This window comes from Nicotiana sylvestris, chromosome 4 (assembly GCF_000393655.2).
Source record: "Nicotiana sylvestris chromosome 4, ASM39365v2, whole genome shotgun sequence".
Taxonomy (NCBI): Eukaryota; Viridiplantae; Streptophyta; class Magnoliopsida; order Solanales; family Solanaceae; genus Nicotiana; species Nicotiana sylvestris.
In genome coordinates this window covers 75,339,355-75,366,242 of record NC_091060.1, presented here as the reverse complement: position 1 = coordinate 75,366,242, position 26,888 = coordinate 75,339,355, and the positions used below count along the sequence as shown (strand labels likewise).

The following is a 26,888-nucleotide window of genomic DNA, read 5'->3' as shown; positions in this document are numbered from 1 at the left end:
CATATATTTTTATATTTTTGTTTGATAAAAAATAAAAAATGGACAAGATCACAAATAACTACCAAAAATGCCACGTAAATTCAAAAAATTGTACAGCAGGACCATTTGCTATTATTTTTATTTCTTTTGGAGTGATTGTCGCGTAAAACAAAAATCACGTGCTCACAATACGTTAGAGTGATTTTAGGACACTAATTATTATCATTAATTCACTTAAAATGTATATAAATGGTAATTGAGTATATAAAATGTAATTTTACTAAAACTTGAATAGAGATGATAATATGGTTTCATATAATGTATAGGAATGTAAATATCTAAAAAAAAAAAAAAAAAAACCTGTTGGGCCAGAACGGTGAAATCTTCCTCCTTAAACCTATTGGGCCATAAGCCTAACTGAGTTAACATGTGCGGATGCTTGTTTTTGGACAGTTCTCGTGTCTCCTAACTCAGTTAGCAGTCACTTCCTCCTAGGTTACCTCTTTAACACAAAATAGCTCTTATCTCTCTTCTCCCAAACGGTAATCTCTCCCCTTCTGTCACCTCCCCCTTTTCACGGGTCATCCCTATTTCCACTGGTATACATGACCCTCTGTTTATAACCCATATGGCCACTGCTGTTTCTGGCTTCTGAGTTTACATTATTATAAGGATTATTAATTATAACCAAAGAAAGGTCTGTTCTTTATTTTACATTGTAATTAGCTAAGATAGTATGCACCCCCTTTTACATAAAATAGAAGATTGAATTTTTATCTTGGGCATGCTAAATAACGATTCTTTTTGATTGATTCTAATTGCTTTTGCTCGTTGTTATTGATTTTTTTGGGACGCCCCATTTCTCTTTTCGCCCAACTTTTGAGAAAATAGAAAATTCAAAATTTGAGGACTGCTGACATATGCTTGTGTGTCAATGTTATATTGTGTTTGTGAATCACTGTTATTGTGAATTTCTGTTTGTCTTCTTGACTATTTTGTGTTGTGTTCACGATTCTTTTTCTCTGTCAATAAAGCTTATTGTGTGATTATTTCATATGATAACAAAAACTTTGTAAGGTTAAGAAATGTGATTTCTTTTGCAGCTAAAAGCAGTATGAAGCTTATTATGATTTTAGTTTTCTCAGGAAAAATAGCAAGTTTTCATTTTGCTTTCGGACAATTGTGGACTAACCGTATAAACTTTGCTTGTTATTAGGTATCTATTATACCTTTAATAATTTGCAATGTATGTGAGGAGAATAAGAAGCAACAACCAAAGGTGGAATCTAGCATTTCAGCGTTTTAACCACTATGTTAGTTCTGGCTACAGAACTTACTCCCCTATACAAACCTCAAGCGTTACCTATATACCTTCAGACTGCATTTCTCTAGGCAGTGTGATAGGACGAGCTTTGTTAGATACATCTAAGTCAATACAGACTGCTTCCCAACGAGGGAATATAAGATTGTTGAGGATTTTACCTGCAACACATTTAAGGTATTTTAGTTCTAAAGGTGATGGTAGGGATGCGAGTGAGGATAAACATGTACACACGAGAGATAGTGGGAGCTCTGATAAAGGAACAGTTCGGCAGGAAAAAGGCGGTGAAGATGTGAGATATTGTGATGCACATGCTCAGCTTGGTGATCAAGAGCAGAAGGAGTGGCTCCGGAATGAAAAGCTGTCGATCGAGAGTAAGAAGAAAGAATCACCTTTCCTAAGTAGACGAGAAAGATTTAAAAACGAGTTCTCAAGGAGGGTTGTTCCGTGGGAGAAAATAGCTCTATCATGGGACACATTTCCTTATTATATCCAGTGAGTTCCTGCCTTTCAGATCTATTTCTCTTGCTGCCAAGTTGCTATTTGGGTTAATTTATGTCAACAAAACTTGCAGCGAACATACAAAGAACGTTTTGGTGGAGTGTGTTGCTTCCCATTTAAAGCATAAGAAGGTTACTGTGGCTTACGGTGGCCGCTTGAGTTCTTCAAGTGGGAGAATCCTGCTTCAAAGTATACCAGGTAGAGTTTTCTAGACTGGTATGAGATTCCTATGACAATATAGCTTTTTATTATTGCTTGTTAGAAATAAATGCTGAATTCTTGATGATGTTGCAGGGACTGAGCTTTATCGAGAAAGACTAGTTCGAACCCTTGCTCGAGATTTAAAAGTACCATTGCTGGTGCTTGATAGCAGCATTCTAGCTCCATATGTAAGTTATTCATATATATATATATACACACACACATACATATATCATTGGTTCCTTTTGACTAAACACCATTATTTTGCTTTTTATCGAATATCTTCATAAAGTTACTTATGCACAGGATTTTGGTGAAGATTGCTCATCTGAAAGCGAATCAGATGTAGAATCAGGTGAAGAGTGTACGTCGGATTCTGAAATGGAAGATGCAAATGATGCAAGTAATGAGGAAGAATGGACAAGCAGTGCTGAGACAAAGTCAGAAGCTAGTGAGGAAGACGTTGATGTTGAGGCATCTGTGGAAGCATTAGAAAAACTTATTCCATTCAACCTTGACGACTTTGAGAAGGTAAATTTTGAGTTAGCTGTAAACAATCTGAAATCTGGTACTTTGTTGGCTGTAAACTGTTCATGGGCACACACATATCAAATATAGGAACTTGGTAATTCAGTTGGTTCAGTTGGGATTAGGAATATTAAGCCAAAATGTATATATAAAATGATCCATGAAAAGGGAAAATGATATCTTTCCTTGAATAGTCTTCATAAGAGTCAACAATAGGCGGAGGTTCGTAGGAGGTTGGAGAATTGGATTTTAAATATAATATTTGCTTTTCTCTATTTCCTTCGAATATCATGTAACTATTTTTGAAAGAGAACCTTCATGGTTTATTATTATAATGTAAGTATTATGCCCTAGTTGAGTTTACATCCATATCTTTTTGAGTGTTACCAATTTCTTCAAAATGTCACTAATTAGAAATCCATCATTATAGATGTTATATGCATTTCTCATGGTTTTGATTTTAAACATTGCATGGATTTTAGAGAGTGTCCGGAGAACTTGAAAGTTCCTCAGAATCAACCTCGGAGTCTGTTGATCAATCAGAGAAAACTCAACGGCCCTTCAGAAAAGGTATGAAGTGCCATTTTGCAGCAGGATTCCTCATAGGCTGTGCTAACATCTTTTGTTTTGTTTGGTTTATCGTTTTTCGTGAAATCAGCCATGTGCTGTAGTCTTTGTAGGGTAGATTCTAGAAGATGGTGATCGAAAAAAATTTATATGTACTTGCGGCATAAAAAAAGTCTCAATCATCTTTTTTATATGTAAAGGTGGTGTTTGGGCTAGATTGCGTGCACCTTTACTATTTTGCCGCGAACCTGCTACTTCGCAACAGTATAAGTACTGGATAACTTTGCCCACCAAGGTTAGATAGATGAGAAGAAATCACCTAGTATTTTTGTTTTCGTTGGGAATTGAACCTTGGTCTTTGAAGTTTTACCCACTTCATTGACTGTTAGGCTACACCTTCGGGTGTAAAAAAAGTCTTTCTCTTATCAATTTTCTAGGAACGACTTAGTAAGTTCATCTTCCTGCCACTTCATCCAGTTGCCCGTTAGAAGGAGTATTTATTTTATGGCTTCCCTTTTTAATCAAAGTCTCTTTGTGGTCCCCCATTTTGTGTTTAGGAGTTTCTTAAAGGAGATATTTGTTAACAACTTTTTTGAATTTGCTTTTTTAATTTTATTTTATTTGAGGAATCCCAAGGGTTAATGGCGTAAAACTCGGTGGGTGATGGTCCCATCCCTATACCCTTCTCCACTTATCTATCAGGCTTTTGTGTGCGGCATGGGCCGAACCCATGGCATACACCTAACCTACATATCACAAGTCTGCACCCTTATCACTAGATCAAAGCCCTGGGGCAATTTTTTGTTATTTAACCAACTGATTTGGGCACTTAGTGGTGGTTGTTGTGCACACTTTTGTAGTCGCAACATGAGATTAGTAAATGTTTTGCACTTGAAAGAGTTGACTGGGCATCCTTACATGTTACCCAAGGCAAATTACCAATTAGTTCATGAAGGGGTATAATTAATGACATAGTGTTTGGTCTTACTCCCAATTATTCCCAAAGAAAAAAGTAGTTTTCATGCTCCCTCGGTCACGAATTGATACTTCGTGTTTTGGGTTGAGAAAATATTAAGGAGAGTTGAAGATGTATATTTTCAATATTTGGTGAGAGAACATGTGGAGTTGTTGGTTACGTCTCCATTTTTAGGAGAACAATAGTAGAACAAGAGTATTTGAAAGTGTAAAATTGTGGTACTTGAAACTCTTATGCGGGGGGGGGGGGGGGGACATTTTAGTTTGCTGCCAATGGAAATGATTGTCGCTCTTAGTCTCAGTATCATTTCTCCACTTAACTATCCCTAACGTGTCATTCTGACAAAGAAGTTCCTTTGTTACATTTGATTTACAGTCAAGAATGAGTAAGGCTTGTTCCAAGCAGCACATACACTAATTTGGTCCTCTTTTCTTTCCGCATTAAAATTAGGTCATAGGTCAACAGAAAATCTAATAGATTAGTGTAAGTGAACAAATAATCCTTCAGTTCTGATATCACAAAATAAACCTTTAGTTCTTCCAATATTATATTTGATAAGAAAGTGCGCAATCACTGGTGTCGTCTAGAAATTGATGAAGAGGGATGAAGACCATGAGAGACTAGGATTCAAGTCCTAGCATATGCGAAAAAGCTCAGTCCCATTTGCCCTTCTTTGGTGAATTGAGTTACCCATTCTTATAATGGTGGGAGGATGTCGGTATCCGGCGCCACTAGTATGTTTATATATATCAGAAGGAAGGTGAGTTCGTTAGCCCTTTTAGATGGGTGAACACAAAGATATGGTATTGATTAGGATGGTGTGAGGAAAAAATTCAGAGCCTCGTCACTAAAGAGGTAGTAAATTGCTTGATTGGTTCTTGAAGTAGTGATAATGGTTAGGATTCGGCAATAGAGAATGGACACCTAACAATTCATTTCAGGTGGTGGATAGATATGTAGAAAGTATTAAACTGAAAAAAAGAAAGAAAAGGCTATGGAGTATCTCATATATTGCAACATGAGAAGATTAAGGAATTTGGGTGGTTCTGAACCTTGTCAATGGTGCTGTATTTGCCTACTAGCACTTCTCAAGATGATGTGTATGCAATACTTGAGTTGTATTCTTATGATATTTCATAAATCTTTCATTAATGACGCACTTGAGTATGTCAAAATTAAGGACAAATTAGTGATGCATTTCAATCATTCATTTTTATCCGGCCAACTATCTTTACAATATTGTATTCTTTCTTTGCATCAAAAGTATACATAGAATAAATGATTTTTAATACTTTCTAGATCCGTCTTTTTTACAGATCTATACAACTATCTATACAATATTGGATTCTCTTGTTGCACCAAAAGTCTAAATAGGAAAAACGTAAATTTTATGTCTCGCTGGAGTTGTTTTCTTCAAAGTTTTGATTGACAAGGGGTGGTTATGTCAATTTAGACCTATTTATTTATTGTCAAGAAAGGTTAAAGTCGATGAATCTGTGCCTCCTCTCTCTCTTTCATTCACAACACCCCCCCCCCCCCAAAGGATTATCCACTGGTAGTGCTCCTTACTGCCTACTATTTTCTCCTTTTTCCCTGTTTCTTAATCCCCCATGTTTCTGCTGTTACTACATTGAAAGTTGTTTACTTCTAAAAGATATTAAGAAAAAAAGGTCCGCCTTACACATTGAGGCATATAACTTGCTTTACCACAAGAAAATCACCTTGCTCACACTTTTTTCTTCTAAAACATTGTTATAGTAGTAGTAAGAGATCAATAATTCGTGATTGTGGCAGTTTATTAGTTGGTTTGGTATATAGCTATATATTCATGTTATTTGACCTTTCCATTTAGGAAAACTGTAACCAGATAATTGCACTTTTAGTCCTTTAGTTATTGATAAATTCTTATTTTGGTCCTCTAAATATTCGGCTAAGCATGCTTAACCTTCAATTAAATGAAAGTGTTATTTTGGTCAGTTATATAGGAAATATGTGATTTAGACTATTTATAGAACTGTATTACCCTCAAATATATAGTAACAATACAACTTTAACATATCACAACAATAAGTAAATGGTTTAGCACTTAATAATCGTTATCTTTGTGAAGAATCACAAGTCATAGGGATCGAAAGTGCTCCTATCAATTTGATTGAAGGTTAAATATGCTTAACCAGAAATTACAAGCAGTGTTTTAAAAGTCGGGCGAGCCACGAGCAAGTGCACTAAAAACGCATTGAGGCGTATTGGCAGGGTGCAAGTATCGCAGCCGTAAGTCCTAACCTTCTGCCCGTTCCCTTAGGCGTAAGTCCCAACATTCTGGGCATTCATATTGGGCAAGAGAACTTTGTCAAGTTGGAGCCAAAATTGCTTAATAAATTCTTTTTTAATACTTACGTGCTCATAAATTAACTCATAGTAAATTCTTAAACTGAAAAACTCAAAATTCATAGATCTTTACTAATTGTTTATCCTAATTCATAATAGTCTTTTTTTCGTTTATTGAGTAACGAATATTCTTCCCCTTTGTTTTCAAAGTGCAAACTACAAAGCAAACGTTTGGTCCTCTGAAGCTTGCTCTGCTTCTGCACTTGCAACTTCCTTTCTTTGCTTCATTTTCTTCAAGTTTTGTTTTTGCTTTCTATAATTTTCAAGTTAGTTTTTGGTTTTAGAATTTCTTTTGGTATCACTCTAGTTTAGATATCGTTCTGGAGACTCTTAAAAAATGCTCGTTTTTTATTATAATGAGTATTTGTGATTTTTTTTTTTTTAGTTTTAGGCTTTCTAACAATAATTTTATATTCTTGTCTTTTGTATTTTTTGAATTATTAGGAACTAGTATCATTTTTACAACTCTAAGGCCTCATTTGTTTGCATTTAATGGGGTCTGAATCTTAATCATTTAGATCTCAGACATTAAGTGCGTTTGTTTTTAAAGTCTGAATCTTAATTATTCAGCTCTTAATCATTAAGTGTGTTTGTTTTTTTTACTTCACAACCACTTAATGGGTCTGAATAGGTCTGTATGATTAAGATCTATAACAGAGACTTAATTTCATTAAGATGCTATCACATATTCATTATTAACTGCCGCTACCGCCTACCATTATCAACTACCACCATGCCACCACCACCACCATAGTCAACCACCACCACCACCACCATAGTCAACCACCACCACCACCACCATCCTCAATCATAGTCACCACCATTATTGACCATCACCATCACCATCCACCATCCACCATCCCCACCACTCCGACCACCATCATTCTCACCAACAGTTAACACTTATCCACCTCAACTACCACAACCAACCACTCCATCACCATTAACAACCACAGCCGGCACCACCCATCATTATAACCTACCACGACCTTCTTCAATCACAAATCACCACCCGCCATTATTAACTATCACCACTCACCACCACCATCCTCAATCATAATCACCACCACTACCAATCACTACTAGCTACTAGCATGAACTACCATCATCAACCAAAACTACCACCAACCACCGCCTCTAGTCGGCATTCACCCGTTAGCCATCACCACCAACAACTGTCATATTTAAAATATATATATATATATATATATTATTGATAGAATATTAGATTAGTTAGTATTTCATTTGAATTTTATGTTTATTATTTTTCAAATAAAAATAAATTTTCTGCATTCAGATGTTAAAAATCAAACAGTCTTAATTTTTAATTTTTAGTATTTAGATCTTAATACACATCTTAATATATTCAGATTCAGTTGTCTTAATCTTAATACACATCTTGATATTCAGATGTGTATTCAGATTCAGACGTCTTAATCTTAAAAAAACAAATGAGGCCTAGGTATGTTCCATCATAGTCATGTTACAGGTGTAATGCATCATTGCATCTCAACGTCTTTCACTTTTTCAAATAAGAAAAAAAATTCTTTTATAATGTTTATGCACATGTTAGCATGTTTAAATAGATATATACATGTTCCTACTAATTTTATAATTTTCTACATTTTAAATGTAATTTTTACTTTTTTATTTATATATTTATTTTATTAATTTACAAAATATTAAAATTAATGATCCATGAGGTTAAGCCCTGCGCCCGGGGCTTATGCCTCGCCAAGCGCTAGATAAAAAGCCTTACCTCACGCCCACACTTTTTAATACACAAATCACAAGGACCAAAACCCAAATTTGTTGATATTTGAGGGACTAAAAGTACATATTTCCCAATTGTAACTCAATTTGGAGATGCTTGATTTATTTTATTAAATTAAATAAAGCATGCAGATGTAGCAACTGTATAATGTTATGACCAAATGCAGTTATTCTACTTTGAAATTCATTACAACTTAATTTGGGAGCTTCAGTACAATATATTTAAGTTTGACACTTAAAATGGTAACGTGATGTTCAATTTTGATAACTGCAATAATCATATTTACTATCTTTTGAGGAGTATCTGCTTTTACTTTGTCATGGTAGTTTTCCTCTGTTATATTTACATTTTTATCTACATACAGGGGATCGAGTAAAATACACTGGACCTTCTGGTGTTGTTAAAGCCGATAACAGGTTAGTTCTTCTATGGGGCACATCTCTCTAGTATTTGTCTTCTTAGATATCTTAAATAATCAAAATCGTCCTGCTTCTAGAGTCTTTAACTTTCTGCAAATTAGCTGGCAAATTTTATTTATACTTGCTGATCTACATGAGTAACCTTTCTTTCCATTTTTCTTACCAGTTCATCTATATTTTCACGATTACCATCGCACGTACCATTTGCTTTCATGTAGCCCTCCAACTTTTGTTGCAACCTTTATGAGTTGAAATATTTTCAATAGAAAGAAAAAGTGCCTGTAATACCCCTCCTCACTTTGGGTAGTTACACATCATTGCATAATCTGTTAGGCTTTTGAGGTAGCTGCTTCCCAAAAAGCTTAGACTTAAGCTTTTAATGAGCAACCAATAACCCAATAAGCTGTCTTGACCGATTGTTAAAATGGCATTAGAGCGGGTTATGTTCGGATTCACTGTCCATTATCAAAATTAAAATTAGGAATTCACTGTCGCGTCATATCTTAGACTAGGACATTGATTGTTAAACCTTGAGAACATATGGTTTTGCTAGGAAGAATCTAAATACCCTGTATTCTGAACTTTTTGTAAGACTACTAAACAATCAATTTTTTATAAGACTACTATTCCTCTAGTACTAAATTAGTTGGGCTTAATCAATATTGCACATGTTGCTCACATGAGCAACATTGTAGTAATTCTTAAGAACTCCCTGTCAGAGTCTTACACATGAGTGCTCATTCTTGAATACACCACCACAATGGGATTTTCGAAGGTAAGAACAAGAGGTAGAATCTGCTTTTTCTTTTTAATAGCGATGGTGTTTGGCCGGCTGGCTCGCACCTCGACTAAATCCACCGGGTACTTGCTACCTCCCCACCAACACAATTATTGGGTAACTCTGTCCACTAGAGTTTAGATAGATAAGGTTAGGATTTGCTTTTAAGTTTAACCTATTCAAACTGGATGACCTACCTATGACCTATCTATTGGGTTTGTATCGTTGGTTAACATCTTTTGATCCCAAAGACTACTATGTTGTCTGGCTGGAGGGCTAAGTTGCTCGGACTCGGTTGCGGGTGTTCGATGCAGGTGCAGATCAAGAGGTCAGATCCTTCATGATCTAAATTTTAAGATTCGGTAGTACGTATCCAGGTATGGATACGGGTGCATGAATTCGGCTAAAAGTAATTCAAATATTTAAAATAGAGTCATTAAAATATGTCTAAATTATGAGACATTATTTGGAAAACTTACAAGGTATTCCAAGAAGGAGAAAATATTAGTTAAGAGGATAATCCGAGTTGGAGATAGAAGTTTAAGGACTGACATAGAAATTTCTATACATAAGGTATTCCATTTTCTTCAATTTCACCCTAGCTTTTATTTTGATTTCATAACTCGTTTTACCTGTCCTAAAATTTTCCGTCATTTTTGGTCAAAGTACCCAAAATCGGTTGACCATATCCGGTGGGGATCCCATACCCACACCCACACTCACGTCGTGTCAACACGGGTGCGGCACCAAAGTGAAGAGTTTGAGCAACTTAGCTGAAGGGTACCTTTGTAAAAACGAAATTCCATATCATATAGAAAGAGGTGAAGTGTAGTGATTTGTACTACTGAAAAAGTTCTGCTAACTGATGGGCAACAGAATCAGCGGATAGGCGCAAGCAAGTTTAGCAAATTACAAGGCTTTCCACAAATTTAGATCTGGCTATCAAATTTTACCAACTTGTTGCTATTGTTTCTGTTACTTCGAAAGTAGCTGCATCAGTTTCATCCACTTGAACTTTTTATTATTTTCCTTTTTATTTCTCATCACATGATGGCATCTTCTTCTAGAAGTCCTTGCTTCTCTTGGGCTTCATTTATTTATTAAGATTAAGATGTCTGAATCTATATGCATATCTGAATATTAAGATGTGTTAAGATTAAGACGTGTAAATTGAATACACATGTGAATTTTAAGATGTGTATTCAGACCTGAATACTGAATAAAAAAAATAATTCGTCTTTTCAACATCTGAATGTGTAAAATTTGCCTTTATTTAAAAATTAATAAATACAAAATTCAAATAAAATATTATATTAATAAACTATCTTTAAATTAATATAATAATTTGTGGTGATGATGGCTAACCATGATTGTTATTAGTGCCGATTGAGAGTGGTGGTGTTGGTTGATGGTGGTGGTTGTGGGTGGTAAGTAGTGGTGACGGTGGCTGACAATAAATGTTAAAGGTGATGGTTGATAGTGGTAGTTGGTGGTGACGGCTAATAATTGTGGTGGATGATAGTGATAGTTGATGGTGGTGGTAACTATTAGCGGTGGCTAATGTTGGTGATGGTCGGTGGTGATTGGTGGTTGTGTGATAATGGTAATTGGTGGTGATGATTGTAAATGGTGGGTAGCGGTGGTGGTTGGTAGCAGTGGCGATTGTGGTTGAGGATGATGGTTGTGGGTGGTGGTTGTTAATGGTGAGCAATATTGATGGTTAGTTGTGAAGGTGGATGATAGCATCTTAATGATATTAAGGCTTTGTTATATGTTCAAACCCACTAAATGGCTGTAAACGCACTTAATGATTGAAATCTGAATGATTAAGATTCAGACATAAAAAAAATTGCACTTAGTGACTAAACACACTTAATAACTGAGGTTTGGATGATCAGAATGCAGACCTTCATTAAGTGCAATTAAATGAGGCCTTAGTCAATGCAAGCTAAATTCCTGTCAATAGCTGAGATGTTCAATCGATTGCTTGAAAGAAGTGATTCACCCAAAAGATGATGAAAAACATGGAGGAGTAAGTTCCTAAATTCACTAGTAAAGAAGATATAGAAAAAAGAAAGTAAAAGCTCTAAACAATAAGTGCGTGAAGGCCCTTTATAGGTCGGTAAAAGGTTATCCCGGCAAACGATCCTTCTGCTTACACCGTGCAGTAGTGTTGTATGTGGAGGAATCCATGTTAAGTAGATGAAATATCAGCTTCCTTTTCTTCCAATATGAGTTGTAGTGCTTAGTAATGCCCTGCTATAATATGATTGACAACAAAATAAACTGCCAGTTCAGTTTTGATCCTAAGAGCAGATTATGTTGAAATATCTGTCAAACTTTGTGTTTCAGACTTCAGATGACCCTATATACTAGTGGCAATTAGGACACGTATATTTGAATGGATAAATGTGGTATATCATAGCAAGGCCAAAACAACATAAAGTGGGTTGTTGCATATTATTTGGAGTTGTTGGAGTTGGGTAACTTTTAAATGGATATCTGAATTTCTTTGTATTTGGTAGATTTGCTTTTGTAGGAAACTGAAAAGAGAGGAAAAAGGAAAGTCTCAAAGAATTAAGAGGTGCATCATGTTTAAAGCTTAGGAGTTAGAAGCATTCTATTCTTGTTTACATTTCTTTGCTGTACTAAAAACAGTTTTGGGGGTGTGTTATTGCTTTATTAAGAAATTGTTACTCTCAGAGCGAGCCATGCAGCTTTATTTTTTGCTTTCATGTTCGTGCTTTGCTTGTTTAGAGAGCTGAGAGTTTTGTTGCGAAGTGGAGGTCTTACCATTAGTATAACCCATGTGAACTATGGATTAAGCAGCATTTAGTAATTGACATAATCCAATTCATCACAGGATTGTATTGGGGAAGATACCTACTTCTGGTGGTCCAACAAATGCTTTCACTGTTATTCATGGAAGGTGGGTTGGTAAGTCGTCGCAAGTGCTATAGAGAAATTTTTTTCTCCATTTGGTGCTTGGACGCATGATTGTATCTTTGACGTTCCTTCTCACTGGAAAGATATAAAATAATTGGGATGGTAGTTGGGCTTTTTTGCTCATCATCCACCAGGATTCCTTGTGGCTTCTGTCTTAAAAAATGTCCTTTTTGATGCTCATAGTGATATACTGCAATGCTCTTGTGCTAGTGCAAGCGCTCGGCTTTATATCTAAGATAATGAAAGCAAGTATGAAGGTTCTGCATTTGATCTAGGCATCTGCAGTGAAATAAGTTGTCGTATCATTATTTGCCATCACTGTCATTGTCCTGATCATTTTTGTTTATTTGTTTGTTATTCTCAATATTAAAGCCAACATCTATGCACCTAGCTCTTTTAGATGTTTAAGATGCGAATTTGTTATTTAGTTTTGAAGCATCTATTTAGCAGTTAATGTGTTTTACAAATGTATCTGCCTAAAAGGTATTTAAGTAAAGAGTTGCTTAAATGTCATTTTAACAGACACATGCATATAAGTTGTTACAACCAATATGCCTTTGCAGGTCCATGTCCAGTGGTCAACGTGGTGAGGTGTATGAGGTGAATGGTGATCAGATTGCTGTAATTTTTGATGTTATTGAAAAGAAAACAACGGAAGAAGAGAAAGATGAGAAACCCAAATCACAAGATGTGAAACCATCAATATACTGGATTCCTGGTATGTATTTGTCATCTGAGATTGCAGTAAATTTGTGATAAATCATCTTCTTTTTTCCTTGGAAAAAAGAAAGATAAATCCATCTTCTTTCTCTTGTAGTTTCAGAATTTTCCTTTTTTCCATGTTACATCTTTAAGCATACTGGGTTAAATTCAAAGAGGGTTTCATCTCATGTGTCTGGGACGAAGGGGGATTAGGTAGGAAGTGGTTTTCTTCAACTCAGGTCGAATCTGTAGTTTGTATGTTAGAGGGAAACCAAGGAAAAAGAGCTTGGCTTAGGGGTTAACTTTGAGCAAATCCTTGTGGTCTTTAAAGAGAATGCTAAAAGCCAAAAGGCCAAAAAAGTTGTTATTAATATAGGTTGATATTTATTTGTTTGTTGAGAAATTGGAATCCAGTTATGTCAATCGATTGATCGAGTATGCCCCGAATCCCAAATAATTGAAATCTAGTCATATTTATAAGAAAAAGGACTCTAAGAATTCTATGCAAATCAATCTAGGATTCCTAATTCTTGTCAATTAAGTAACTGTTCTCCCTGTCCTAAAAAGAATTGTACTATTACTATTTGGAAAACAACCAATTTTTTCTTTCACTAAAATTTCTTAAAACCTTTGACTTTTTTAGAAGAATTAACCTAAATAGCTGTCCATCCAACTGCTTAAGCTAAAAATAGCCGGTGGAGGTATAATATATGTATAATTCATGTATAATATGTGTATAACCGTATATAATCAGTGTATGATAGGAAAAGTAAATAGTGAATCCGGCTGATTATTTCTGTAAAGATCTCCTTTTTAAACACTAAGAAAATTGTTACTGATACAGAAACAACAAAAATTGTTATTTGTAGTATTTATCTAGTGTAGTTTCTAAATATATATATATATATTTTATTTTAAAAAAAATTCTAAGACATCAATATCTGAGCTCACGCCGAAAATTATATGAATGTTGACCCTCATACTCCCTACACTGCCATTCTTTGTGGGACAGAGGGTATGTTAAAAGAAATGAAAATAAGTTACGTCCTAAGACAACTAGGGAACAGACACTCCTGTGGATCAATAGACCGTGAGGTAACAAGAAGAAGCTGCGTTCTAATAGACTTGAAATGTACCTGGAAAAAAAAACTATAAATCAGATCACTGTTGAACGAACGATAGTGTGTTGAACCGTAATTTTACCCTCTCTGTTACTGCATCATTCTCTATAGTAACAATTCCTTTAAATTATATATTTCTGAATGTTATTTGAGTGGCCTTTTGTAGAATTGCGCTGCATTCATATATTTTTATTATCAGTCACTGAGTGATTATATTTAAAAAAATCTTATTCATTTACCTACTTTTTTTGGTTTTCTTTTGGGGGGTGGGGGGTGGCTGGAGGACAGGGGGAATCTTTCAGTAGGAAAGTGTCTCAAAGAGCTACCTCCCCCAGGGGAGGGGTAAATGATTCAAATAATTATTGTACAATTAGCAGCATTGTAGAAATATGCCTTCTATGCCCCTCGACTGTTGAGAACACATAGTGGTATGTATGCTCCTCAACTAGCAGCAGTCACAGAAGTATCCGTGAACTGATGATGTTGAAGTTTTGATACTATACACACACACACACACACCCCCTTCCAAGAACCTTTTGCTTTCTCCGGACAATTATTCTGCATGTTGAAGACCGGCTTGAATTCACTTTAACTTTAGGAAAGTATTTCTTTCTCCTCAAAGTAGGGTTCGCTCCGCAGCATGAAAAGGTCGAGATGCAATGTCGATCACATTGGATGGAGCCATTCGCCCAGAGCAAAGCTTGAAGTAAGGGTACCATGGTCCTGGCAAGTTCAAGCATGGAAGAAGTGCATTATCCTTCGACACTACATCTTAATACAGGTTCCTAGGAAGACAAGCATGTGAAAATTTGGTATATGGACAAGCATGCGGCAGATACAAGAGTGAATTTCAGATGGAGGTGAGCTTTGCTGGTAATATGAGAAGGTTGTGGTGGCAGCATAGGGGGCATTAGCGCAGTGTTGACAGAAGCAAAAAGCTCTAAAAAGCGCTTTAGGTCGATTGGGGCTTTATAACTAAAGTGCGGGCTTTAGTTAAAAAAAGGCACAACTAAGGGAGAAAATAAAAATACAAATGCAATTCAAGAAAAAAGAAACAAAATCATTCCTACTGTCTTCAACAACAACTAATACACTTATTTGCCATAACATTTATCGTTTAGTACCACTCGATTCAAGATAGAACTCATGGGCAATGAGGTGCACACCTTAGTGCTTGCTTACACTGAAGCACAACTTAAGCGAGGCGAAGCACCTTCCCTGAGCTTTAGGACTTAAAAGCGCCTTAAATGAGCTTTTGACAACACTGCTTTAGCGTAGGTTAAATCCAAGATAAACTAGGGCTATATCAGACATATTAGATTTTCGAGCAAGGTCTGATCTTGGGAGAGAAGTTAGTTGCATAGACACATAAGAATGTATTCAAAGGAAAGGAAAACTAACTGGGCTGGTTTCCATGACTAAGTTTTCTCAAAAGATTTGGATTCCCATTTGAGGCCAACCTCCCTCCCCCCTCAAAAAAGAAAATACAAACAAAAGAATATTTATCTATAATGCCAGAGGCGTTGTTTCTATGGGTCTACTAAATGCATTTGGATTTGCTCTCATATGTCCTTTCAACTAGGTTTTCTGTGATAAATTCTACTGATTTCCAAAGGTTTTATGCTTCAACGTGGTATGCCCCTGATACTTTTTAGGAGAGGGTGGATGACAAAGGGGCTAGACGGGACTCTGCAGTTTATCATTGAAAAGTTGTTTAAGTCTCAATACGTTGTTTCTTCAGTACAGAATGAGTGGCCTATTCGGCTGCTGATTGTGACTTCAGACTGGATGGTCTAAAAACTGACTTTGACTTCACACTGGATGACTATCAGTCTCAATAGACGACAAGCAATTGCCATAAATATTATTGGGGGAGACTTTTATTTGACTTCTTGTATAACTTGTTAAAGTATTTGTTTCCGGATAGGCTATTCAACATGAAATTTGTTTGGTGATAAAGAGATTATTTATATTGAGTTTCCAAATTTCAACCATAGTCTGTATATTGAGTAGTACCGTGGTATTTAATGTCTGAACGTATATGCATAATTAAAAATATTAAGATTTTAACTGTCTCCTCTGTTCACAGCCAATGAGATTGAACACGATCTCGATGCTCAGGCTGAAGACTGCTACATTGCCATGGAGGCACTATGTGAGGTGTGATACTTAATTGATCAAGAGTCTTATGTTCGTTTACCACTTTGATTTCAAGTTTGTCCAACTTTTTTGAGACTTCATTTAATTGTGTGCAGGTCTTGAAGTCTGCACAACCTATTATTGTATACTTTCCGGATTCTTCTTTATGGCTGTCTAGAGCTGTTTCCAAGGCAAATAGGAAAGAATTTGTCCACAAAGTGCAAGAAATGTTCGACCAATTATCAGGACCTGTTGTCCTGATCTGCGGTCGAAACAAGGTTGAAACAGGGTCAAAAGAAAAAGAGAAATTTGTAAGTCCATTATTCGACCTGTCTTATTCCTTGACTTTTTACGTTTTTTTATTTTGCGTCTTCACTTTTTTTTTTCTGTCAACAGACCATGATTCTTCCCAACTTGGGCCGCCTTGCGAAGTTGGTAATTCTCGTGATCTTTAATCAAATTATATGGTTGTTTGATCTTTTTAAGCTCCTACGATTTGTTTTTATGGGTACATCATGATACAAATCATTGTGGCATCTAAATATTGGCTTTAGCTGCTATGACTTGGGTATGGAATGATGACCTTCCTAACAGATGATATTTCAGTGACTCGGGGCTGAATTCATTTTCTTACTAGTTGGTCTTGCTGTAAAATCATATCTAGTTTGTTCTTGATATCTCATTTCAAGTGCACTGGCTTTTACTCTATCATTTATAGGCGGCTTCATCTATGATTTCCTTGTGAATTGTTTTTTCCCCCTTATATTTGTTACATTTTGTTGATATATTTTCCCAATATTTGATGCACTGGTTTTTTTCAATATTTATTTTTGCAGCCTCTTTCTCTGAAGCGACTAACAGAGGGATTAAGAGCAACAAAACGTTCTGTAGATGATGATATACATAAGCTCTTCTCTAATGTTATGAGTATTCATCCTCCAAAGGTTAGTTTTTTGTGCTTTATTGCTTTACTTAGATTTTTATACTAATTTGAAATGTATTGGCTGCTGCTATAGCCGGAAGAAGGGGGGGGGGGTGGTTTAGAAACCGCATCGCCGTGTCTTATTATGTACTAATTTCGTGCCACTTAATCTTAGTAGCATTATAACCGAAAACTCTCTGCGATCGTGCTAGGTGATCAGATGATTTATTGTCTTTTTCTGTGTAATTTGGAAACAATATTTTGTGCAATTTGTAAATTTCCCCATATGTGATCCATATATCAGGGAGCTATTTTTCTGAGTATAAATTTCCTTCTACTCAGAAATTTCCCCGCAGAGTAGGAGCTTAGTGCACAAGGCTGCCCTTTCTCTAAATTCATTTTACGCGAACCAGAAAGGTCTGCTGGTGTTTCAAATTATAAAACGGTTCCGTAGGATACATGTCGGTTGTCTTTGGTTAGTGTTTAATGATAAGACAATAGGGAAGTCACTGAACAAAAGATATATATACTCCATACCTGGAGTCCGGAAAAGAATTCTTTCTTAATAGTATGAGATTTTCCATATTGAATTTGTTCCGTCATACATCCAGCTCAATAGCATAACCTTAAGATTACCAAACATCACCCATTCTATCTGGAAAAATTCCAAACATCTCCTCATTCTGTTGGCAAACAGTGCAAAACCAAGTGATTTATGCCCTCCCCTGATTTTTAAGATGCAAGCTTCGCTCACTCCCTACAGTTGATTCATAGGAGACTAACATGTGTGACTCATCTAAAAAGCAATTTCTTTCCCTAATACGTCCAGCTCAATAACATATTCTTAACATTACCATATATCACCCACTCTATCTGGAGAAGTTCCAAACAGCTGTCCACAATCTGTTGTTGAAGTCGCAGTACAAGCAAATGTTTGACTCCATCCACTACTTTTTAAGAAGCAGGATTCTGCTCACTCCCTGCATCTATTTGATTCATAGTAGACTAACATTTGTAGTTCGTTGTAGTGGAATGCGAAAATTTCTTGTCAGATACTGAAATATGTTGATGAACCCATACCTACAAATAGGCGCTTGACATGGCATGTACTATTTAGATGGTTAACTACTAAAAATTTCTTACTGTTGTTGTAGTAGTTTTTGTTTTTTTGATAATAGGGAGCTGTAATTGCTTATATTTCTGTGGTGTGTTACCAGAAACAATAGTAGTGCTTATAGTTTCTCATAATTGTTGTACTGTTTTGCTATACTTTAAGGAAAGGACTCATAATTCCTAATTTACTTGTTCCTCATATTAATCGAAGATTTTTTTCCCCAAGACTCCACGGTGTGGGATAATACTGGGTATGTTGTTGTTGTTGTTGTTGTTGTTGTTGTTGAAACTATGCATTAAGCCAAATGAATCATTAAGCCATGAAAGATGGAATGATTTTGTCACCTAAAGCTGTTTATTATGCCGATTTTTATGATTTTGGTTTGAAGATCCATTTGTTTAAAGTCATTTTTGTTCCAGTGAAACTTGAATTTCTCTTTAAAGTATACATTTTGTGTAGTTTCTAACTACAGGAAATGCAATTAAGTACTTCTTTTCCTAATTTTAGCAGTTTTAGTGTTGCGTTATATCATGTCATTTGGTTCTCATTTTTTATAAGGTGATAAGATTTCATCAATGAAGGGCATAAATACCCGTATACCAGAAGTATACCAAAAAATAGAGAAACCTCACAAAGAAATACGGTTCTCTACGAAAGACACCCGATCTTCTATGCTTAAAGATCTCTCATGGGTGCACTAAAACCTAATATGGGAAAAGAGGCTAATCCTCAAATGTACAAGTTCTTCTCTGTTCCATCAAAGCTCTCCTTTTTCTCTCTCTTGAAATGGTCCACATGAGTGCAAGTAGCGCACAAACACTTCTTGCTTCCGTACGCTCGACATTCCGAACGCTAATAGGTTAACAACATATGATTTTCTTTGTCACAGCACTTTCTTTGTTTTGTTGTTTGATGCCTCATTGGTGAAAATAGTTTTTTCAAGTTATTCCTTTCGTACATTTGTCTTCTTAAGCATTGTATTCAGTTTGGTGGTTTCTCATCCTGCCATGGTTTTTCTATTTACAGGAGGAAGATCTCCTTAGCACATTTAATAAACAGATTGAAGAAGACAGGAGAATTGTAATAGCTCGTAGTAACCTAAATGAATTGTACAAGGTATGGAGAAAGATATGTGCTTTTGGATGTATTCATTTGAATTTTATTCTATTTAAGATCTTCTAAACAGATGGTTGGGTACCTCTATATGTTCATTTAGTTGCACATCTTTATCGTCTCTGTATTGGTGGTTCTTTTTGATTGGTGGAATTTTCACTATAAATATATATATTTCAGGTTCTGGAAGAGCATGAGCTTTCATGCATTGATTTGTTGCATGTAAATACTGATGGTGTAATTCTGACAAAGCAGAGTAAGTGTTTTGTGTGAAATCAGAATATATTGTTTCTTTTAATTGAACAAATCAGAATGGGAATGTTCAGCTCTCACTTGGTCATAGATATACTAATATCCGAATTCAACTTTTGTGTCTTTCTCCAGTTTTATCAAGAATGGAGATCTAGGAAGTATAGGTTATTGAGATTATATTATGGTTTCTTGGAGTTATCTCTTAAATAATACTCCCTCTATCCAGTAAAGAATGACGGGTTTAAAGTACGTTGTGTCAAAGTATCTAAACTTCATTGAATTCAGTGTTGTCTAAGGCGAAAAGCTCTAACAAGCGCTCTAGGTCTACTGAGGCTTTAAGCGCAAAGCGCAATTAAAGTGCGAGTTTTAGTTAAAAAAGCGCAATGAAGGACAAAGATAAAAATATACATGTAATTCAAGAAAAAAGTAACAAATTCATTCATAATATTTTCCTTAACAACTAATGCACTTCTTTGCTGATTATATTTGTTGTTTATTACCACTCAATCCAAGATATAAATCATTGGCACTGAGGTGCACGCCTTAGTGCCTTGCCTACCTTGACCGCAGCTTAAGCAAGGCGAAGTACCCTCCTTGAGCTTTTTTGAGCTTCAGGGCTTAAGCTCGCCCTAAATGAGCGTTTGACAACACTGATCGAATTAGGATATTGATTCCTAATTTTTTTAAAAGTAAAAATTTACATATTTGTAAAATATGTATAAAGTAGTGTTATTAAGAACCATTGTGATGCAAAGCGACAGGTTATCGCTTTATGGGTGAAGCCATGTGCTTCAAACTATGATACGCAAAGTGATCCCAATGAGAAGTTGTTGGTCCTTTGAATCTAAATTTGAGGAGTTGGATTAATATCATATTGTATACTTGAATTAATGGTAATTTGATTGCTGTAGTACTAAATCCATATACGTTTGGTATTCTTTAAAGTCACGAATTCTAGACTTAACTTCAAAGAAGTGTGCACTTAAATTCTCACTTTTCATTTCAAGGCCATGAACCCTGTCATTTTTTTGCTTTTCGTCTATAAAAACATTGGTAAACAGTACTGTGAAGTTCAATCATTATAATTGAAAGCATTTAAGAAATGATTAAATCAAAATAAAATATTTAAGAAATAATTGAAAAAGTATCATTGAAGAAAAAACTGTCTGATTTCCCAAATAGTAGTAGTGTTATATAAAATGGGATGCAGTTTAAGGAGAAACCTGCATTAAAATAAAGAATGCTGTTAGTTTATATGGGAAGGTAAATCATACTTTCATAAATTTTAAGGGAAAGCTAAAAGCTTTTGCATTATTGGTCTGATCTTCGGTTTCTCTTACATCTACAGAAGCTGAAAAAGTTATTGGTTGGGCAAAAAATCATTACTTGTACACGTGCCTCCAACCATCTATTAAAGGGGATAGATTGTATCTGCCTCGTGAAAGGTAATTCTTTTTTGCTTTTCTGTATGTGTAAATGGACTTACGTTTTGCACGAGTTTGAAGTTCATTTCTGCTGTTTATCATGCGAAGCCTTGAAACCGCAATTTTGAGGTTAAAGGAGCAGGAAACAATGTCAAAAAAGCCGTCCCAGAATCTTAAGGTATTATCCCCTGCTTTAATGCTAAAAAAAATATATTAAGAGTTCTAGTTTATTACCATGGACCACTTTCAAATTTGCAGAATCTTGCCAAGGATGAGTATGAGAACAACTTTGTCTCAGCAGTCGTTCCACCAGGTGAAATTGGAGTCAAATTTGATGATATTGGTGCTCTTGAAGAAGTAAAGAAGGCACTGAATGAACTTGTAATCCTACCAATGCGGCGACCAGAGCTTTTCTCCCGTGGAAATCTGTTGCGGGTATTTTATCCGTCTTGCTAGTAATCCTCCTGAAAAAGAAACAAAAGAGAACGTTTTAGGTACTGTTTAGTTACCTTTTTCTTTTGATCAGCCTTGCAAGGGGATCTTACTTTTTGGGCCTCCTGGAACTGGAAAAACTCTTGTTGCTAAGGCGCTTGCAACAGAAGCAGGAGCTAATTTCATTAGTATTACTGGTTCAACCCTTACATCAAAGGTAAGTTAAGCAAATGCTATCTCTTTATTTTCATTTCTTTTTTGTCTTGCTGGGACAATGTCCAGTTATGTACTTTATCTTTTAATTTATGTTATCATCATCATCATCTGAAAAGATTAAAATTATTAATTAGACCAGAGCATAACTCATATATTGACATGTTTTTATACTAAAAAGAAACAAAATATGGGTAATACGTCATGGGTGAACCCTGCCGCAGACAAAAGCTTGGTAGTGAAGTGGAGAAGGGTAGAGGGGCCGTTCAGTATCCATCGAGTTTCAAACCGTGCGTCACTGGCCCTCGGGGATTTCTCGGTTATCGAAAAAAGAAAATTTATGGGTAATAAAGTCTCTGGTTAATGTGATAAATTAATAAAGGAAAATCTCTGCTGAAGGCAAATATTTGTCATGACAGACTGGAGCCTTACAGTTACTAGTGTTGCTGGAAAATTCAAAAAATATGACAGTCATTAACGAGCTTCAATTTTTATTATGCATGATTCACTGCTGGAACTAAGAAGTGTAAAATGAATGCCGATGTGCCCTGTTTGCTACGCAATCTGACAACTCGTCTTGTCAAGTCAGCATTATGTAATACCAAGTTAACGGCCAAGCTTCCTGAACTGAATACCATGTAAGAGTATCAGCTACAAGGGAAAGTTAGCCTTCTTAATGATAAGGAAACAAGAAGCTCCTTTTGTCCTGATTACCAATGTGTACCATGAATGTGTCTGTTTAGCAATTTTTTTGGGATTTGCCTACCTTTTTGAAGTTCTCTATGGGGAATGGGGATGTGGAGGAGGCAGTTGGTTGTTCATTAATTCAACTAATTGTTATTAATTCCTTATCCTATCATAGTTGGTATATTACGTTATTAGTTAAGACTTTTATTAAAGGAAAATCCAGAGTTGCAAGTACTACTGTATTCAGTAACCTATTTATTTTATATTTGGCATAATTCTCGTCCTTTTGTATTGACTGGCATGAAATTAGTTTGTATTGCACAAAGGAATGAGTCTTGTTTAAATTTTCTAGATTCATCAGTATTTCATCTTTCTTCCTGTAGTTTTATTCTAAAAAGGCTGAAAGGATTCTTAATGGGAACTTAAATGTTGTTTGCAGGAACAATTAGTCTTACTTTGCATTTTTTATGATAGAATGCTGTTGTGAGCGGAGCTGTGTTTTTAATCATGTTGACATCAGAAAAGTTCTTGTTACCGACTATTAAAACAAAATAAAACAGTATTCATGTTGTCAATCTACCTCTTCTGCCTCTCAAGGCTGTGTTTTGCGTCTCTTTTCGATGTTTTCATTGTCTTATTTCTGGAAAGCTTGATTGCTTCCTCTTAAACTTTATTAAACTATTTTATATTTTACCTCCTTTCTCCTTTTGCAGTGGTTTGGAGACGCTGAAAAGCTTACCAAGGCACTCTTCTCATTTGCCAGTAAGCTGGCTCCTGTAATAATTTTTGTTGATGAGGTAAAACTCCCAGTTCATGAGATGCCACTTTCTCATTATGCTTAAACATCGTTATCATAAACTCCTTGTGTTTGTCTCACCTTCTTGACAAAATTCTACTGTGCTTAATCCATATTAGTTCCATGTGTCAGCATTAAGTGTCTAATGCATTTGGAACGGTAATTACCCGCTAACTGCCTCTAATTATGGGAGCAATGGACTCACATTTGATTATTTATAGTTCATAAACTACATGAAGGTTTAATGGTGAACATTTCTTATTTGGATATGGTGAGACCAGTTAGATCAATATAAATATCACTTGGTCAACTTTCCCTTCTGTTAGTTTTGGTACCAAATTACCTCAATATATCATCTGTAGAGGTACAATTTTATAGCACAGAAAAAGAAACAACTAGGAAACAATCAAGGCATTATTTCAGCTTAACAGATTCCTAAAAATACTTAACAACGTAGCAGATTGGATTTTATTTAGATCCTACAAATCATAATCAAATATTCACAAATCAATACTCCTCTTCAAGTTGGCATGTAAATATCTGTCATGCCTAACTTGCTTACAAGAATTCAAAATTTGTGAACAAGCCTTTTGTGAAAATATCCACAATTTGCTGATTTGTTGGGGAGAAAGGCATGCAGATACTTCCTTCTTCAGTCTCTTCTTTTATGAAGTGCCTATCCACTTCAACATACTTTGTTCTATCATGTTGAACTGGATTGTGAGCAATGCTTATTGCGGCCTTGTTGTCACAGTATAACTTCATTGGTAGAACAATTGCCTTTTTTAGTTCTTCCATCATCTTCTTGAGCCAAATCATCTCATATATCCCCTGGGCTATAGATCGATATTCAGCTTCTGCGGTGCTACGGGATTCTGCTTTTTACTCCTCCAATTCACAAAATTTCCCCAGATGAATTTACAATATCCAGGAGGAGACCTCCTCAGTAGTAGAACCTGCCCAGTCCGCATCTGTAAAGCTTTCTATGCCCCTTTGTTGATTTTTCCTGAAAAGCAACCCTAACTTTTCAGATATCTTGGAATCCTGTAGACTGCTTCTTGATGCCCTTCCGTCGGAGAGTGCATAAATTGACTGACTAAGCTTACTGCAAAAGCTATATCAGGCCGAGTGTGTGACAAGTAAATCAACTTCCCCACTAGTCTCTGATATTGACTTCTGTCAATTGAATTTCCTTCTTTATTTCCGAATTATATTTTTGGATCAATAGGTGTCACAGCTGGACAACAACCACTCATTCCTGTCTCTTTTAGAAGATTTAGCACATACTTCCTTTGTGAGACCATAATACCGTCTTTTGATCTCGCTACTTCCATGCCAAGATAATATTTCAACTGGACCAAATCTTTGATCTCGAACTCTGATGCCAGCATTCTTCATTTTCGACAAGTCATTTCCTGTAAGTATGATATCATCGATGTACACTTATTAGGATAGTTGTCTTCTAAGTTGCTCGGACTCGAGTGCAGGTGTCCAACAATGGCGGAGCCACCTTATAGGAAGGGGTGTCAAATGACACCCCTTCACCAAAAAAATACATTGTGCAGGTAGGAAAAAAGAAATATATATATATATATATATTGACTCCCCTTAATTTCTTGCATGTTTATTTTATATATTTTGATACCCCTTAACGAAAATTCTGGCTCCGCCACTGGTGTCCAACACGGGTGCGGATCTAGAAGTCAGATCCTTCGTGATATAAAATTTAAGATTCGGGTGTGCGGATCCAGGTATGGATACATGTGCGGGGTTCGGCTTAAATAATTTAAATATTTAAAAATAGAGTTATAAAAATATGTCTAAATTATGAGACATTATGTGAAAAACTCACAAGGTATTCCGAGAAGAGAAATTGAACAAGAGGAGAAACCGAGAAGGAGATAAAAGGAAAAGGACTACAGAAATTTTTATTTACAAGGTATTCCATTTTCTTCAATATCACCCTATCTTTTGTTTTGTTTTCAAAAATCATTGTATCTGTCCCGAATTTCTCCGTCGATTTTGGTCAAAGTACCCAAAATCGGTTGACTAGGTGTGGTCGTGATCCCATATCCACACCCATGTCGTGTCGATACGGGTGCGACACTGAAAGTGAAGTGTCCAAGCAACTTAGGTTGTCTTTCCCTCAAGTGAATGTTGAATGAATATAGTATGATCTGCTTGCCCTTGAGTGTACCCTTGTTTTCTCACAAACCTCTCAAACCAAGCTTTGGAGATTGCTTGAGCCAGTAGAGAGATTTCTTTAGTTTGCACACTCTAGTTCCATAACTTTCTTCAAAACCCGGAGGAGGATCCATGACTTCTTCTTCGAGTTTTCCGTTCAAGAATGCATTCTTCACTTCTAGTTGTTGAAGGGGCCCATCAAGGTTGGCAGCAACGGTTAGGACCCTGATTGAATTCAGCTTAGCTGCCAATGTCTCGAGATTGTCAATCCCGTAAGGTTTGAGTGAACTCTTTTGCTACCCCACTTGCAGCCCACTATTTTCTTCCACGTGGTAGTTCTACCATTTCCTAGGTTTCATTTCTCTCAAGAGCGTTCATCTCCTCTTGAATTGCCTCCTTCCACTAGGGAACATTCAAAGCATCCGACACATTTCTCGGTATGTCCATTCGTGATAACTAAGAAAGAAACGCTATATAGGAAAAGGGACAAGTTTCTATATGACCTAAAATTTGACATGGGATGCTTGGTGACTTTTCTTACCCTTTTACATTTGGTAATCGGAAGGTGAAGGTCTAAATAAACAAGGAGTAAAGCGAGTTAGGCTTTGTAGAATTACCTTGTATTTCAATGAGATCTTGTGGGCGGACGTTTGTGGTTTTTTTCTTTTCTGATTTTTGTTTTTTATAATCGTGGTGTCTGGGCAACTCGCGCGTACCTTAACCAGTTTTACAGGGTACCTGCCACCTCCTACCAACAACAAGTAGCAGATAACTCTATCAACCAAGGGTTGGATAGATTCGCTTGTGCTTTTTGCGTCCGCTGGGATTACCTCATGGTTCTTACCCACTTAATTGACCACTAGGCCACACCCTTGGGTGCGACGTTTGGTTCTGTTGAGAGTCTTTAATCTCTTTTTCTTGGTCCCAATATCTCCTCGATTAAACCTGTAATTCCTTTGTTCCATGTCCTTTCTTCTGCTTTTCCAAAACTGCTTATGCTTTTACTCAAAAGCACTTTTTTTCTTCTAAAAGCTTGGCCAAACACTAACTTTGAAAAAAGGCCTAGCTTCTCCAAAGCCAAAAACACTTTTTTTGAGAAGGCAGTGTTGTAAATAGCGCTCGCCTCAGCGCTAATAGTGTGAGGCGATGCGAAGCGGAGGCTTAACGCTATTTTCATCTGAGGAGTAGCGTTTTCTGAACAGCGAGGCGACGAGGCGTGAAGGCGACAAAAGCGTCGCTTTTTTAAACTAACAAAAATAACAAGTGACTTAAATAAAACATTAGGGTTTTCTTCTCTTCAAACCACTTCTTCCTCTTTCAGCAGTCAGCACAGGCGCACCTCTTCTTCGAGTTTCAGGTACTGATTTCTCTTCTTCTTTCTTTTTCTTTTTCCGTCAGTAAGTCCTCTGTT

General features: G+C 36.1%; 1 protein-coding gene across 5 annotated transcripts in view; it reads left to right on the top strand.

The window, feature by feature from the left end:
* The first annotated feature begins 437 nt into the window (after positions 1-437).
* Positions 438-26,888, top strand: part of LOC104233030 (uncharacterized) — a 40,788-nt gene continuing 14,337 nt past the window's right edge. For 3 of the 5 annotated variants that reach the window (XR_011406786.1, XR_011406787.1, XM_070172027.1), the window contains exons 1-20: positions 440-676; positions 1,196-1,795; positions 1,875-1,999; positions 2,096-2,190; positions 2,309-2,533; positions 3,013-3,100; positions 8,600-8,651; positions 12,296-12,361; positions 12,942-13,096; positions 16,291-16,361; positions 16,457-16,651; positions 16,737-16,775; positions 17,177-17,284; positions 19,403-19,492; positions 19,670-19,745; positions 21,090-21,186; positions 21,274-21,343; positions 21,424-21,600; positions 21,692-21,814; positions 23,211-23,294. Coding sequence is in view for 3 of the 5 variants with exons in the window: in XM_070172027.1 (XP_070028128.1) it covers positions 1,224-1,795; positions 1,875-1,999; positions 2,096-2,190; positions 2,309-2,533; positions 3,013-3,100; positions 8,600-8,651; positions 12,296-12,361; positions 12,942-13,096; positions 16,291-16,361; positions 16,457-16,651; positions 16,737-16,775; positions 17,177-17,284; positions 19,403-19,492; positions 19,670-19,745; positions 21,090-21,186; positions 21,274-21,343; positions 21,424-21,600; positions 21,692-21,814; positions 23,211-23,294 (2,508 nt within the window). In the remaining 2 variants the exon portion in view is untranslated. Of the gene's footprint in view, positions 677-1,195; positions 1,796-1,874; positions 2,000-2,095; positions 2,191-2,308; positions 2,534-3,012; positions 3,101-8,599; positions 8,652-12,295; positions 12,362-12,941; positions 13,097-16,290; positions 16,362-16,456; positions 16,652-16,736; positions 16,776-17,176; positions 17,285-19,402; positions 19,493-19,669; positions 19,746-21,089; positions 21,187-21,273; positions 21,344-21,423; positions 21,601-21,691; positions 21,815-23,210; positions 23,295-26,888 lie in introns of all 5 variants that reach the window. The other 2 variants (XM_070172029.1, XM_070172030.1) reach the window with 2 other exon arrangements.